The sequence below is a fragment of the Sarcophilus harrisii genome, chromosome 3 (genome assembly GCF_902635505.1).
Source record: "Sarcophilus harrisii chromosome 3, mSarHar1.11, whole genome shotgun sequence".
Taxonomy (NCBI): Eukaryota; Metazoa; Chordata; class Mammalia; order Dasyuromorphia; family Dasyuridae; genus Sarcophilus; species Sarcophilus harrisii.
In genome coordinates this window covers 293,884,762-293,901,308 of record NC_045428.1, presented here as the reverse complement: position 1 = coordinate 293,901,308, position 16,547 = coordinate 293,884,762, and the positions used below count along the sequence as shown (strand labels likewise).

The following is a 16,547-nucleotide window of genomic DNA, read 5'->3' as shown; positions in this document are numbered from 1 at the left end:
TGGAAAAGGGATTAAGGGAGGGAACCCTAAATCCTTCCATTTTCTTTTCTTCTAAAGGCATTTAAACTCAGATAACCTGAAAAAAATGTTATCCAAAAATAATTTAATGACTTTAAGAAATCAAGAAAATACTTTTCTTTCATTTTTGGTGAGTCTTGCTTATTGAAAAACAATAATAATAATAAAGCATGAGCTTAACTTGGATTCTAAAACTCGGGTCTGAATCCAGTTCCTATATTTATCAGAGGCACATTGCATAATTTAGCTGAGCCTCAATTTCCTCACCCAGAATATGAAGATAATACTTGTGACCACCTGGCCTCCACTACCTGCAAGCCAGATGGATTGAATTTCACCACTCCCTCAGGGTTCTCCATTAAGGCTTTTGGGGGGATGCAAATGGCTCTTGTCCCCATTGATGATATTCCTTCAATTGTAGGAGAGGGTCCTCTGAATTCAGGGCTGGTGTTTTATCTACTGCCCATCTACTAACCTTTGGGTATGGTCTTCTGTATCCCAGTTCCATTTCATCATTCATAAGTTAGCTTTCAGGGCAGGTAGGTAGTGCAGTGGATAGAGCACCAGTCCTGAAGTCAGGAGGACCCGATTTCAAATCTGGCCTCAGACACTTAACATGGCTTAGTTGCGTGACCCTGGGCAAGTCACTTAACCCAATTGCCTCAGCAAAAAAAGAAAGAAAGAAAGAAATTAGCTTTCACACAGAAACATTTGCTTCAACAGCATAACCACAAATATATAAATTTATTTCCCCACTACCACATAAAAGGCATAATCCTCTTCCCTTCATGCTTCCTCAGTCTCTGAGGGAAGGGATGGTGATTAGGTTCATATTTCAGCTTGCTTCCTCCAGAGCATAGGCCAGTTCCAAATCCAAGACCTTCTTGGACTCAAGATCTAGGCAACCAAGATTCTCAGAGGTTTTATGGTGGGCAAGCTGACTGCACTATCTTGCTTGCAATCCTGGCTCCAAGGTCATCACCATGAATCAAATTCCTCAGCCCTGTGAGAATCACCTCTAGTGCCTGAAACTGAGCAGGAGGAGCTACACAGAGCCAAAGCAAATGGCCCCATTTCTCAGAGCTGGGGTAAAAGAGGGAAAGAAGTCCTTCCTTCGCACCAGTTCAGTGCCTACACTGTAGATAGCAAGAAGTTCCAAAGAGGGGAGAAGAAAGAGGAGGAAAAACTACTAGAATTGGATAAGTCTCACTCATTTTAAAGATGCAAGCAGTCAACCAAAGGGGTTTGCCCACACCCACCTAATAGGCCAGTATGTTACACAAATTGAGCATTCTTAGACAAACCCAACTTAGACTTGCAATATCTTACCCAAGTCACAGAGTTACAGAATATAGGACAGAGTTGCTCTGAGTCCAAATCACATACTACTTCTGTTGTAACACATTGGATTATAACACATACAGTGCTTTACAGTTCATAAAGCCTTTCCCCCACAATCCTACAAGAGAACTACATTATCATCTTTTTTGCTGATGAATAAACTGAAGTTCACAATAGTTAAGTGATTTATTCAAGATCACACAGCTAGTAATTGGAAAAGCCAAGACCAGAATTTATTTCCAATTCTAAATCTAATCCTCTCTCCACAATATGAATCTAGTAATAGAAATCTCAAACCTTAAAGCTGCTCATAAGGAAACTAGTTTATGAGAGGCAGACTTTTTAGTGCCCCTGAGAACATTCCATAAGCATCTGTCTACCTATCTGTCTCAGTGAGAATTAGAAATTACAGTGTAATTCATGAAAAAAACTATCTCAATTGGGGGATAAATTTTGGTATATGATTGTTTTTCCTCTACCTTCTAGCAGGAAGGTGTTACATGAAAATGATTAGAAAAAAAAAGTCTAGAGAGAATATTGAATGGGCACAGTGTATGCGTGTGTGTGTGTGTGTGTGTGTGTGTGTGTGTGTGTATTTGTGTGTGGTGGTGTGTGGTGTGTACACATACATATACACAAAGTTTTTTAAAAATTCTCCTTAACTCTGAAATGTGGTGATTTTTGGAATGTTTACAATGCAGTGCCTACAAAAGCATTTCTCTGCCTGGAAGAAGGTCATTTTTGAACAAAAACTTAAGATGAGGAAAGCTGAAGTACTAGCAGATTGGAAATGTCAGATGAAGTTCCTAAAAGCTTGGAGGGACTACACAAGAATTCAGAAGTTGGCACGAGAGACTCAATCCATGGAGGCTTCCATAAAGGAACAAGTCAGGTACAAAATCTTCAGACTTTTTCTGGAAGATCATAGATTTTGACATGAGATTTCAAAAGTGCATAAAGGTATAGTGGTCACACAGGTAGTAATTGGAACCCAGTTTTCCTGACTGTAGGTCAAATGGACAAATTCAGTGGTTCACTTTAACAAACAAAATCTTTACCATTGTGATAGGTGCTAGATATAAATGAAAATGAAAAATGGCCTTTTTCTTCAGGGACCTTAACATTTTATAGAGAGAATGCCTGATAAATACAAATAAAGAAAAAAAAAGGTCATCTAAGGCTATATGTAGTAGACACTAACCTCTGGGGGTTTCAAAGAAAGCTTTCCACAGACGTGGAAGTTCAGTTGACCACTGAAGGAACAAAAGGAATCTAAATGGTAGACTTGAAAGGGAAAATGCCTTTTTGGGTGTGATGAAACTAACAGTTAAAGCCTTCCAAAAGCAGGAATTGCCTCAAATACCCTTCACTAGCAGAGGTTGAGAGATGCTTCACCAGAATATTTAGAGAGGATTTCTGTTTAGATGATTTCCTTTCCAACTCTATAATAATTCTATGATACTGAATATGGTGTTTAAAGCTTTTTACAGTCTGGCTCCTTCCTATCTTTTGAGCCTTCTATCTCACCATTCACCTTTAGGAATTCTACTCAGAAGTCAAGACTGCTTATTCTTCTCTTATTTTGTTATGTCTTCACTTGATTCCATGAAACTACAAAATTTCTTGAAAGAGGTGGGGTTGGAAACCTCCAAGAATGGTATAAGGTTTTATTGGGTGGAGAAGGGAAGATCATTTCAAAATGGCAAATGGAAGGGTATGGCAAGAACAAAGTGTGTTTCCTTCCTTCTTTTTGTTCAAGATCCAGTTCAGGTACCATCTCCTCCATGAAGTTTTCCTTGACCTTACCCACCTCCAGGCTAAGAGTGAGCCTTTCTTTCTTAAATGCCTTACCCTTTGATGTAATCATATTCTGGAATGTATCAACATCATTACTATTGTCATTTTCCCTTTCTAGATTGTAAATTCTTTGATTCTCTCTCTCTCTCTCTCTCTCTCTCTCTCTCTCTCTCTCTCTCATATATATATATATATATATATATATATATATATATATATATATATCCAGTACCTAGTTCATATACTTGAATAGTAATTTAAACTGAGACTTTTTTTTATTAAATAACTTTTTATTGACAGAACCCATGCCAGGGTAATTTTTTACAACATTATCCCTTGCACTCACTTCTGTTCCGATTTTTCCCCTCCTTCCCTCCACCCTCTCCCCAAGATGGCAAACAGTCCTATACATGTTAAATAGGTTACAGTAGATCTTGGATACAATATATGTGTGCAGAACCGAAGTTTTCTTGTTGCTCAGGGAGAATTGGATTTAGAAGGTATAAATAACCTGGGAAGAAGAACAAAAATGCAAGCAGTTTACATTCATTTCCCAGTGTTCTTTCTTTGGGCGTAGCTGCTTCTGTCCATCCTTGATCAATTGAAACTAAGTTAGATCTTGTCTTTGTTGAAGAAATCCACTTCCATCAGAATACATCCTCATACAGTATTGTTGTTGAAGTATATAATGATTTCCTGGTTCTGCTCATTTCGCTCAGCATCAGTTCATGTAAGTCTCACCAATCCTCTCTGTATTCGTCCTGCTGGTCATTTCTTACAGAACAATAATATTCCATAACATTCATATACCACAATTTACTCAACCATTCTCCAATTGATGGGTATCCATTCATTTTCCAGCTTCTGGCCACTACAAACAGGGCTGCCACAAACATTTTGGCACATACAGGTCCCTTTCCCTTTTTTAGTATCTCTTTGGAGTATAAGCCCAGTAGAGACACTGCTGGATCAAAGGGTATGCACAGTTTGATAACTTTTTGAGCAGAGTTCCAAATTGCTCTCCAGAATGGCTGGATGTATTCACAATTCCACCTGTAACAATGTATCAGTGTCCCTGTTTTCCCGCATCCCCTAATTCCGTGTTATCGTTCCCTGTCATTCTAGCCAATCTGACAGGTGTGTAGTGGTATCTCAGAGTTGTCTTAATTTGCATTTCTCTGATCAATAGTGATTTGGAACACTCTTTCATATGAATAGTAATAGTTTTAATTTCATCATCTGAAAATTGTCTGTTCATATCCTTTGACCATTTATCAGTTGGAGAATGGCTTGATTTCTTATAAATTAGAGTCAATTCTCTATATAGTTTGGAAATGAGTCCTTTATCAGAACCTTTGACTGTAAAAATTAAACTGAGACATTTTTAAGTGAATTGAACTTTTTGTTCTAAGAGTATTCATGGCGATGAGACTTGTGAAATAAAACTTTTTGTTTTTAACAAAAGGTTTATTGCAAGTAGTGCTCAAACAATAAATTCTAGTATAACCAAAGTATTAGTATTCTATTTTAGGATCTCTTAGGACCCTTGATAGTGTAAATGTTTTAGATATGTCCTCTCCCATTCTAGTGTGACAGCCAATCCTAGACAAAATAATGAAAAAACAAAGCTGGTTCTTAATATTAATCATCTCTTTGCATAGCCTGCTTTCCCAAGTTAGTGGTTCTAGATATTTATGTTTACTTCTTCCTCGCCATCATCACCAGTCCCTGACACCAAGTAGGTACCACTTCCATACCACTCCCATCAAAGTTAATTTATCTTGAGTGCTTCATGGTTTGTTGCTTTGCTAATGTAAGCATTGTATTTGATGTGTCACCCCCTTCCCAGGAATATATTTGCAGCTTAATAGGTTTTTTTTTCTGGAGGCAGTGCCTTAACTAAAGGTTAATAAATGGGATTCCATTTACTAACAAACTGAGGAACAAGTTTGGGGCCAACTAGAACTTTGGAAATCTTTCAAATCATATCATTCATTTGCTCAACAAATATCACTTGAGTATCTGCTACATGCAAAGCACCATGCTAGATTCTCAGAAAGAAATGTAAAGAAGTAGTAAATACTCTCCTGTCCTTCAGGAGCTTGTAATCTACTTGATTTGAAGTATTCAAGGCATATTGTATTTGCAGCATCCCTGCGTCAAATCTCTATCATTTCCAGTCCAGTCCTCTAGAACTTTATTAGCTCTAGCTAGCTCCCTCTGACCATTAGGAACAAAGTCAGACACCTCTGTTTTATGTTGAAATCCCTTAACAACTCAGCTACTTACTCAGATTTATTATATATAATTTCCCTTCTCAGACCATTTCCCGGCGCTGGACCTTTGTACCAGCTGTCCCCCATGCTTCTAATATTCTATTTTTATATGGAGGTCCTTCAAAGTTTAGCTAAAGAGCTACCTGCTGTGAGAGCCTTTTCTGGATCCTTCTAGTTACTAGTGCCTTCTCCAAATTATATTTTAAGTATTCATTTAATATATGTTCATATATACATTCATATACATCTCCTCCACAGCATAAACTCTTTGAGCAGGGACAGTTTCATTTTTATCTCTGCACCTCCAGCTCCTGAAATATTGCCTTATATATGGTAGGCACTTGATAAATGCTCAATGATTGATTAATAAGTACCATATGAATTGAGGCAACTAGGTGGTGTGGTAGATAAAGTGCTGGATTTGGAGTCAGGAAGACTTCTTTTCCTGTGTTAGAATCTGGCCTTGGATGCTTACTTGATGTGTAACTCTGGGCAAGTCATTTAACTCTGCCTTAGTTTCCTCATCTGTAAAATGAGCTGGAGAAGAAAATGGCAAGCCATTCCAGTATCCTCAAAACTTCAAATGGGGTGAAGAAGAACTAGATTTGACTGAAAAACAACTGAACAATTATACCAACCATATGAATAATATCAGTTAAAATACTATAGGAGGATAGAGGAAAGGGAAACATTTCTTCAATGAAAAACTTCATGAGGGAAGTAAGCTTGGAGAAAGGCCTTCAAGAATAAGGTAGGAGTTCATTAGGTTCAAATTCATTTCAGATGGGGGAAGACAATAGCAAGACCAAAAACACAGAAGTGGAAAAGAGGAAAGGGTTTTAAGAGGGACAAAGGCAGGCCAATTAGATTGGAACTGGATTTAGATAAGGAAGAAATAGTGTCAAAAAGTTTGGTTTGTCCCATACATGCTTAGCTTTGGAATTTAGTTTTTATCCTCTAGGTAGCTGAGAGCTGTTGAAAGAGTTTGGAGCATGCAAGTCATAAAACTAAAGTGCTGTAGGAAAATTAACCTGGAATATCATTGAGGAGAGACAGGAGGGAAAAAGGACTGGAGGCAGGAAACTAGTAAGGAGGCTCTTATGATGGTTCAGGTATAAGGTAATAAGTGGTAACTATCTGTATAATAGGGGTGGCTGTGAGAATGGAGCAGATGGGCTGAATTTGAACCACACTGTTAAAGAATATACAAGCTAATTTGATGACTTCTTGGAAGTAGGAAGCATGGAGAGGAAAGAAGGTAAGATGACAGGATGTCAAGAATGATTTCATGTTGAAGGTAGTACTGAGCTGTGTTTTGAGGGAAGCTCAAGATTCTAAGAGGTAGATATGAGAAGGGATAGAGAAGGGGAAGAGCAACAGCTCAAGGGAGGGGTGCCAAGAAATGGAAGTGTTCCTATAGTCAGTGGGACAATTTGGCTAGAATTCAGAGTGCTAAGTGGGAGTGATATGCTATCAATCTATGGAGATAATTTAGGGACCCCACTGTAAAGAAAGAGCAGTTTGTATTTTTTTTCATAAAGGCAATGGGGAGTTACTAACACTACATGAGAAGACCAGCACTTAAGAACATCAACATGACAATTGTGTGGAAGATAGATGGGAGAGGGAAGAGACTAGAAACAGACAAATTTGGGAGCTACTGAAATGGCAAACAGAATCAAATGCTGTAGAAAAGTGGAGGGAAATGAAAACTGAGAAAAAATCTTTAAATTAGATGATTAGAACGTTCTTGACTTTTGAAAGAGTTGTCTTAGAGTACAAGGGACAGAAGCCAGATTATAGGGGGTAACTGGGTAGCACAGTGGATAAAGTGCAAGGCAAGAGTCAAAAAGACTCATTTTCCTGAATTCAAATCCAGCTTTAGATACTTACCAGCTGTGTCATCCTGGGAAAGTCATTTAATCCTGTTTGCTAGAATGCCTCATCCATAAAGTAAGCTGAAGAAGAAAATGACAAAACCCATTCCAGTATTTTTGCCAAGAAAACCCCAAATGGCATTACAGAAATCTGGATGGAATTGAAATGATTGAACAACAAAAAGGATGAAAGAGTGTAGGGAAGGAAACAGAAGCATCAGGTATAGAGAATATCACTGAGAATATTGACTAAAAGAAGATCTCTAGAACCTAGGTGCTACAGGGTCAAGTGAAAGGTTCAGTTTTTTCTTTTTAAGTTAGAAAAGGTCTATGCATATTTTGAGACCCAAGGATAAAAAGCTATTGGGAAGAGAAAGTTGGAAGATGTTGGAGAAAGTGAAGATAATTATGGGGAATAAGGTCTATAGTAGCTGCGGAGATATAAGGACCAATTTACCTAGACAAAAAGGAACAACAGGAAGCCAGGTCTCCCAGATGCTCATTATTTCTACCTGCTAGCTTCCTTTATTAGAGGGAAAAAGAAATCAGCGGCACAGGTTTTATTTTTAACTAGTTTTTAATAAATTCTAGTAAATGTTTGTAGGCTGGTTGAATGAATGAATTAATGAGGTGGTTTTTAATTGACATGCCCCTAAAAGATGTTTTGTTGTGTTTTTTTTTTTAATCAGTGAGCTCAATGACCTTCAGTCTCAATTCACTATTTAATTTTTGTTACCTGTTTTTGAAAGAAAATCAGATGTTATCTTGGGAACATTTGGATTCTGCCAATCCAAAGATATCGATCATCTTCTATGTGTAAATTTTTCCTGTTCACTACTATGGAAGACACAGGAAGTTTCATGCAAGGTGCCTCCCCTTGTGGAGTTTACAGTCTGGTAGCAGAGATAAGACTAGAATACTGGAAAAGTTAACTAACAATAGGAGGCTTTGTGGGCTAAGTGACATTTGAGTGCCAGTAGCAGCAAGAGCTGGGGGAGTTCAGAACTGGAGAGGTAATTATGATTTGCAATATTATTGCATTTTTTTTAGTTCAAGGCCTAGACCCCAGAGGGATAGGTAGAATTGCATAGGTATTATCCAAAATTACTTGAGGAGGAGAGACAAAAGGAAACTCACATGTAGAGCAAAAGCTTAAACTCAGAAATGGACATGATATTTTTGGAGGAAAATGAGAAAGCTAGTTTGACTGGAGAGAAGATTAAAAGTTGCTTTTATTGTTGTATCCCAGGCCCTAGCAAGATGGCCTTGAATATGATCGGCACTAGAATAAAGGTCAAGTTAAATTAAAAGGTAGGTTGGGGTTGAATTGTTCCTGAACCCATTTATGGTCATAGACATCTATTTACTTATTCCTTCCACAAATATTCATCAGGCACCTACTATGTGTAAAAACACTGTGCTCTACTATCTATTTCAGCATTTTCACGTGGATACCACCAAGTTCTTTTCAACCTGTTTCTGTTACAAATTATGTTTCTGTATGTATATTTGTTGCCACTGCCCTCTTTTCTTTTCTCTTTTCTTCTCTATATTTTCATGACGTTTGTGATCAGCTGAGTTATTTTTGTCTGTGGTTACCCAGTACTGGCTTTTGAAAAGCACTGGATCAGGGTATTTGGGGAAGAAATAGTCTATCCCTGAGTAATTATTAATCTTCAGGATACCTTTTACTTTTAGCCTACCTGCTTTGAATTAATTGTAGTTTCAACAACAGCCTTTTCCAGGGGCTAGTCGGGAGAGTCGTTGCTTTGCCGATGGGAAATAATACGTTCAGAAGGCATCCGATGTTACCTAGAAATGGATAGGAATACAGCTTTATTCTGGGTTTCCAGCCTCCGTGTTTCTTCTTCTACCTAAGGGAAATATGTGGATATATTTGGATGTTCCAATATCATAGATAACCATCATTAAATGAGCTGCAATCCTTTTTACTGAGTGGACCTTCTATCTGTTTCCCTTGCTGTTTAACTTAGTCTTTTTTATTTACAGAAATATTTTTGCTTTTCATACAGTCCACATGATCCCTCTTCTGATGGCCAAGATTGCTTTCAGCAATTCCTACTGTAAAAAAATAAGAAATTAACACATCAGGTGAATTTCACACTCCCCCTTCCCAAGCCAGATTGATGTAAATTAAATTTCACATTAATCAGAGAGAAACTTACAGCTACTATACTGTGGAAATGGATGATTTTCCCTCACTGGGATAAGATAAGTGATCTTTGTAACACTCTGTATTTATAATGACTTGTAGGTTTTCTCCACAAAAGTCCTACTTCGGGGCCTCACTTTTGGGGGCTACTTGAATTTTCACAATACAACTTGAAGGCTGAATTCTTGAAGGCTACTTAGGAAGTCCTTAAGGCTACTGAGGAGCAGAGCACAAGCTCTAGCTAGGAACTTCTACTTGTCCGGAAAGCTTTGGAGACCATCATGGAGACCAGCCGGAGTCCAAAGTGGCTTGATGACTTATTGAATCATGGCAACCCACTAAACAAACAAAAAAACTCCAAATTTACCTTGAATCCTAGGTGGCCGCCTCCTATTCTGTGGCAGAGTAAGGGGCGAAGATGACAAAAATCACACAATTTTTAGCCCTCCTGTAAACATTAACTATTAACACTCTGTGATATCCTTGTCCAATGGCTCAATATATTACTGAAGGAACTAAACAAATAAAACTGACAATATCATGTAAATAACTATCAATATCGATTCACAGTATTGCTATAAATGAAACCAAAAGTCATACAGAAAGTGCAGCCAAATGGAAGGATATTTTGCAGATATCTCTTGGAGAATCAAATGACAGAATTGGTGGAATTGATTTAATTATGCTCTCAAAGCCAATAAGAAACATCATCTTGTGGGATGCTTGGTCATATTTGCCTTATAATATTAATGATGAGCCTAAGTTTAAAAATGACCGTGAAGAGAATTATAACATTCATGAACATCGGTTATAAAAAATGAAGAGACAAAATAATTCTATGAAGCACTTGACATTACCCTCCAACTAGTGTAGCATACACTCCAATGCACAGGCATTGATTTCACTATGAAGGGAAACATAAAGGAGAATTTAAAAAAAAAAACACTTTGGAAAATAGAGGTCAGCATTAATAAATTAAAAAGAAGCCAAGGACTGGTAGACTTCTCAGAGTAAGTATATCATAAATACTTTCTTCTAGAAAGGAGTTAGAAGGTACTGGGCAGGCTGAGCTCCAGATGCCATCACCACAAAAAAAGAAAAGAAAAAAAAGGTAGGAAAAGAAATTGAATCTTATTTAACAGACAGGAAACAATTGGTTATATATGTGGAAGTTGTTTTCAAATTAGTTGTCTGTATGCAGTCACACCACTGACTGGTTAGACCATAATCTAGAGCAAGGGTCCTCAAACTACTGCCCGAGGGCCAGATGCGGCAGCTGAGGATGATTATCCCCCTCACCCAGGGCTATGAAGCTTCTTTATTTAAAGGCCCACAAAACAAAGTTTTTGTTTTTACTACAGTCTGGCCCTCCACCAACAGTCTGAGGGACAGTGAACTGGCCCCCTATTTAAAAAGTTTGAGGACCCCTGATCTAAAGCAATACCAAACTAATGAAAAAGGTCAAGGTAAGAAGAACCTTAAAGAAGTGACAATAGCTTCAACCTGTCCTAATAAAGCAAGTGAGAGACTCTGAGAAATGGGAAAAATAAAAGATACTGAAAACTGTCATCCTTTTCTATAGAAATTTAACTGATAGAAGCAAAATCCATCAAAAGGATGCCAAAGAACCCAGAAACCACATCAGTAAACAAATACATGATCTCCTTACCAAATGGAGAGTCTAAAAAGCCACATATAGCACTATGTAGAATACAAACTCATTTACAAAATGTTACAGAAGAAAGATAGCAGAAGATATAAACACTTTCTTCTCATCAGATAGTGAATCGTCATTGCAAAAGGCAATGGAGGGAAAAATGAGTCTGCAGAAGATTTAGCAAGACCTTCTCCAATGGGTAAATTTTGACCAAAAAATGTGAATGAAAAGTCCTCCAAAGAGGAATTGCAGACTACTAACAATCATATGAAAAATTGCTCCAAATAACTAGTAAGATAAATGCAAATCAAAACTCTGAGGTTTCAACACCCAGGAAGCAAATTGGCAAAGATGAATAATCATTGTTAGAGGGTTGTAGAAATAACAAGCTCATTAGTAGACTATTGGTAGAACTGTGAAAGCTAAAAGGCAATTTGTAATTTTGCTAAGAAAGTGATTAAAATGTGTTTACATTTTGACCCAGAGCTTCTGTATATATATATATATATATATATATATATATATATATATTTCTATATACCAAGGTCAAAGATAAAGATCCTCTATACATCAAAATAATTATTTATAATACACTTTTTGCAGTGGCAAAAAAAAAAAACTTGTAAACAAAATATATGGGGAATGACTAAATAAATAAGTAATTGTAATGAAATATTATTATGCTTTAAGAAACAATTAATATGAAGAATATAGGAAACACAAGAAAACATAAATGAACTATTGCAACATAAAATTAGCAAAACCAGGGGCAGCTAGTACCAGCCCTGAAGTCAGGAAGAACTGAATTCAAATTTGGCCTCAAACACTTAACACCTTCTAGTTGTGTGACCCTAGGTAAGCCAACCCCAACTGCTTCAGCAATATATATATATATATGAAATTAGCAAACCCAAGAAAATGATACTCAACTCTAACCTTTTCATTAAAATTACTTCTGGGGTCAATTCCAATAGACTTGTGATGAAGAGAGCCATCTGCATCCAGAAAGAGAACTATGAGAACTGAATGTGGATCACAGCATAGTTGTTAAACCTTTTTTGTTGTTATTTGCTTCCTTCCTTTTCCCTTTTTGATCTGATTCTTCTTGTGCAATATGATAAATGTAGAAATGTGTTTGGAAAAAATGTACATGTTTGACCTATATTGGTCAAATTTGCTATCTAGGGAGGGGGAGAGAGAGAAAGGAGGGAGAAAAAATTGGAACACATGGTTTTTCAAGGGTAAATGTTTGAAACCATCTTTGCAAGTATTTTGAAAATAAAAAGCTATTATTAAAATTAAAAAATTGGATCACGACCCCATATAAGGCCATATAACTGAATATGAGGGTTGTGAAAAGATATCAAATATTCTCCTAAAATTTAATTCTTTTTGAGGGGGGGGAGGGATTAAGTGACTCAGATCCTCCTGGACTTCAAGGCTAGTGTTCTATCCACTGCCCCACCTAGTTGATTCCCCAAGATTTAATTCTTTATGTAAAAATAAGCAAGCACATTCATCTCCTTAGTATGCAAATTTGCTTTCATCTTTAATAAATAGTAATATATGTATACCAAAAAAATACTTCTGGGTAAGTTATTCTTGGTTGAAAAACCTCTAAATTTTCTGCCTTTTAGAATATTGTATTCCATGCTTTGTCTTCCTTTATCATAGTAGCTGCTAAATTGTGTGTGATTCTACTTGTCTTCTTACTACCTGAATTAATTTTTTCTGACTGCTTGCAGTATTTTTTCTTTGGCCTTAAAGATTTTGGCTATGACATTCCTGGGAGTTTTCATTTTAGAGTTTCTTTCCAGAGAGGACCAGTGGAATCTTTCTATTTTAATTTGACCTCTCTGGTTCTAAGTTCTAAGAAATCTAATTATAGATTTCTATAATGATTTCTTGAAGTACAATATGCAGATTTTTTGGTTATTATTTTAATGTACTCCAGTGGAGTGATTCTTAAAGTATTTCTCTTTAATGTGTTTTTCAGATATTGTTTTTTACATGAGACACCTTACATTTTCTTCTATTTTTTTCATTTTTTTTTTTTACTTTAACATTTCTTGTTTCATGGAGTCATTGAATTTAATTTGCTTCATTTTAATTTTCAGAAAGTCTGTTATTTGGATACAATTATTTTTCCTGAGGCAATTGGGGTTAAGTGACTTGGCCAGGGTCACACAGCTAGGAAGTATTAAGTGTCTGAGGTCAGATTTGAACTCAGGTCCTCCTGACTCAGGGCTGGTACCCTATCCACTGCGCCACTTAGCTGCCCCTGGATACAATTTTGTAACTTTTTATGCTAGGCTGTTAATTCTCTTTCCATGTGTTTTCTCCATAGCTCTCATTTCTTTTTTAATTCCTTAATCTATCATTATCATTTATAAGATCATTTAAAAATTCATTTTTAAACTCCTGAATAATTTCTTCTAGGAATTCTAATTGGTCTTAAGAACAACTGTGTTTTCCTTTGAGGCTTTTCTTCTAGATTTTTGGAGTTAATCTCTGTTTTTGGGTTTGGGACTTGGGCATCCCAGACTTCACAATAAGTCTTCATCTTTTTCTCATTTAGTCATTCTTTTGGTGATTTTTTCTGGGCAGCATTGGTGCTTCTGGTCTCTTTGGGAGGTCTGAGGGCTGTCTCTGAGATTTTGCTCTCTCTGGAAAACCTTATACAATAGCCTAGGGAGAAACAAGTCTGAAACTCAGGGATTAAGTTCTAATTTGATTTCTTCTCCTTTGATTACTATCAATGGCCTAGTATTTATCTTGGTCCATTCTTGCTGTGGCTTTTGGGGAAGCTGGGCTGTACCAGACTGTACTTTTTCCTTTCTTTTCTTTATTGGCTGGTCTTCAATCCTTCACAGTGCTTTTAATGATTCCAAGCTGTTCCTTGACACACAATCCCAATTTTTTTTTTTAACAACCATATCCTTCCACTATATATTAGTAAAATGTGGAACATCAAAATCTCAAAAGAATGGAAACCACAGATTCCCCAAAGGAGAATAGGGAACTGTATGGCAAATGCAAAGATATAGCATAGTATTAATGAAATTTACATTACATTTAATAAGTGGCATAAAAGATTTTTTAAAAAGTAGACCAGTCATTTCATCAGCAGAAGATTTCCCAAGATAGAACTCCTCCTACCTCTAATGCAAATTGTTGTCAGTCAATAAACAAACATTAAGCACCTGTTCCAGGTGCTGTGCTAAGGGATGGGGAGTTGAAGAAAGATAAAGGAAAGTCCCTCATTTTCTAGAAGCTCACAATATAATGGGAGAGAAATATAAACAACTATTTTCAAGCAAGCTATACATAGGATAAACTGGGAACAATCAAAAGAGAGGAGGTAATTGAATTAAATGGGATTGGGAAAAGCTTCCTGTAAAAAGTGGGATTTTAGCTGGGACATTAAAGAAGTCAGGGAAATCTGAGGTAGAGATGAGAAAAGAAAATATTCCATGCATGGGGGCTGACTCGGAAAAATAGCCCAAATGGGAATGCTGTGTCTAGCTTGTTGACTATTGAGGAAGACTGTTGACTAGTTTACTGTATCATAGAGTATAGGGGGGGAGGTACCATGTAAGAAATCTGGAAAGGTAGAATGGACCAGGTAAAGAAGACCTCTGAATAATTTTCTACCTGGTCCTGAAGGTGATAAGGAACTTGTTGAATGGTGGGTGAAGGGTCATCCCATGGTCAGACTTGCACTCTGGGAAGATCACTTTGTCACTTCAGTGGGGAATGGTTTGGAAGAAACACTGGTGACAAGAAGACCAACTGATGAGAGCAGTACCTAATTAAAAGGGAGAGTATGTAAGAGATGCATTGAAGATGAAATCAACAGGTTTTAGCAACAGATTGGAGTGAGGGGTAAAAAAAAAAAAAAATGAGGAGTCAAAAATTAATCTAAATTGTAAACATGAGGGACTGGGAAGATGGTGCTCCCTGCAGCAATAATAAGGAATTTAGGAAAAGGGGAGGGTCTGAGAGGAAAGATAATGAGTTCAGTTTTGGATAAATGAAGTTTAAGATGGTTATGGAACTTCTATCAGATCAGCAGTTGGATTTGGGAATCTGGGTCAGAAGAGAAATTAGGAGCAGATAACAGAGCCAAAGGCTAGTGGGAGATGTCTAAAATAATAAGAACTGAAAAAAGAACAGTGAGTTTGGCAATTAATAGATATTAACATCTCTAGAGAGAATAGTTTTGATTGAATGATGTCAAAAGCCAGACTATATAGAGTCAAGAAGAGAATGATAGGAAAGAAAATGGAGGCCCCCTGTTGCAGACAGCTTTCTCAAAAAGTTGAGCCACAAAAGGGAGGAGAGATCATTGCTAGTGAGGAAGAAAGGATCAAGTGAAGGAATAGGAGAGTCAAGGATATGTTCATAAGCAGTAGAGAAGCAACCATTAGGCAGAGAAAGATGGAAATGAGGGAGTAGGGGTGAGATAGGAGGCAATTTGCAGAAGATGATGGAATGAAAGAGCATCACCTATGCAGGTAGAGGCATTTTCCTTGGCAAGGAAAAGGACCGTGTGGGACAGGAAGAAAGATAATAACAAGATATCTGGATGATGTGGGATCATGAGGTAGGGAAAGAGAGAGCTCTTGCAGAATGGCTTAAAATTTTTCAATAAAATCTGAGACAAAGTTCTAATGGTTTTGTGATGGAGAGAGCCATCTGCACCCAGAGAGAGAACTGTAGAGACCGAGTGTGGATTGCAACATAGTATTTTCACTTTGTTGTTGTTGTTTTGCTTGCTTTTTGTTTTCTTTATTTTCTTTCCTTTTTGATCTGATTTTTCTTGTGTAGCATGATAATTGTGAAAATATGTATAGAAGAATTGCATATGTTTAACATATATTGGATTATTTGTTATCTGGGGAGAAAATGGGAGGAAGGGAAGGAAAAAATTGGAATACAAACTTTTGCAAGAGTGAAAGTTGAAAATTATCTATGCATATATTTTTAAAATAAAAAACTTTATATAAAATTTTTTAAATAAATAAAATATGAGGCAAAGTTGAGTGAACAGAGGAAAGGAGAGTCAGGGGTAGATTTGAGGAGAAGTGAAAAGGTTTGGAAGAATCACAGTGGTGAATGCGATAGTGGGTTTATTAGGAAGGTATAAAAGGATGGCCTTACAGCAAAGAGGAACCATTTGAGGTTTTGGAACATAAATTTGTAGTGAATCAGTCAGCATAGTTTTGTGATTTTCTTCAGTTTAGTTCTACAATACATGTATCAAAACAGACAATGTTTTGGGGGTCATCCAAGACTGAGCCTTGGCAAGGTAAAATGGATTATCTCTCATCACTACCAAGAAGAGGAAAGTATAGTTGGGCTGGAGTCAACAAGGAGTCAAGATGTAGAAGGGAATAGAAAATACT

The 16,547-nt window shown here is 36.9% G+C and overlaps 1 protein-coding gene across 1 annotated transcript in view; it reads left to right on the top strand.

The window, feature by feature from the left end:
* CCDC191 (coiled-coil domain containing 191) overlaps positions 1–16,547 on the top strand; it is a 96,388-nt gene that overhangs the window by 40,269 nt on the left and 39,572 nt on the right. The window contains exon 8 of the mRNA XM_031959684.1: positions 2,061–2,251. Within this exon, the coding sequence (XP_031815544.1) occupies positions 2,061–2,251 (191 nt within the window). The remainder of the gene's footprint in view (positions 1–2,060; positions 2,252–16,547) is intronic.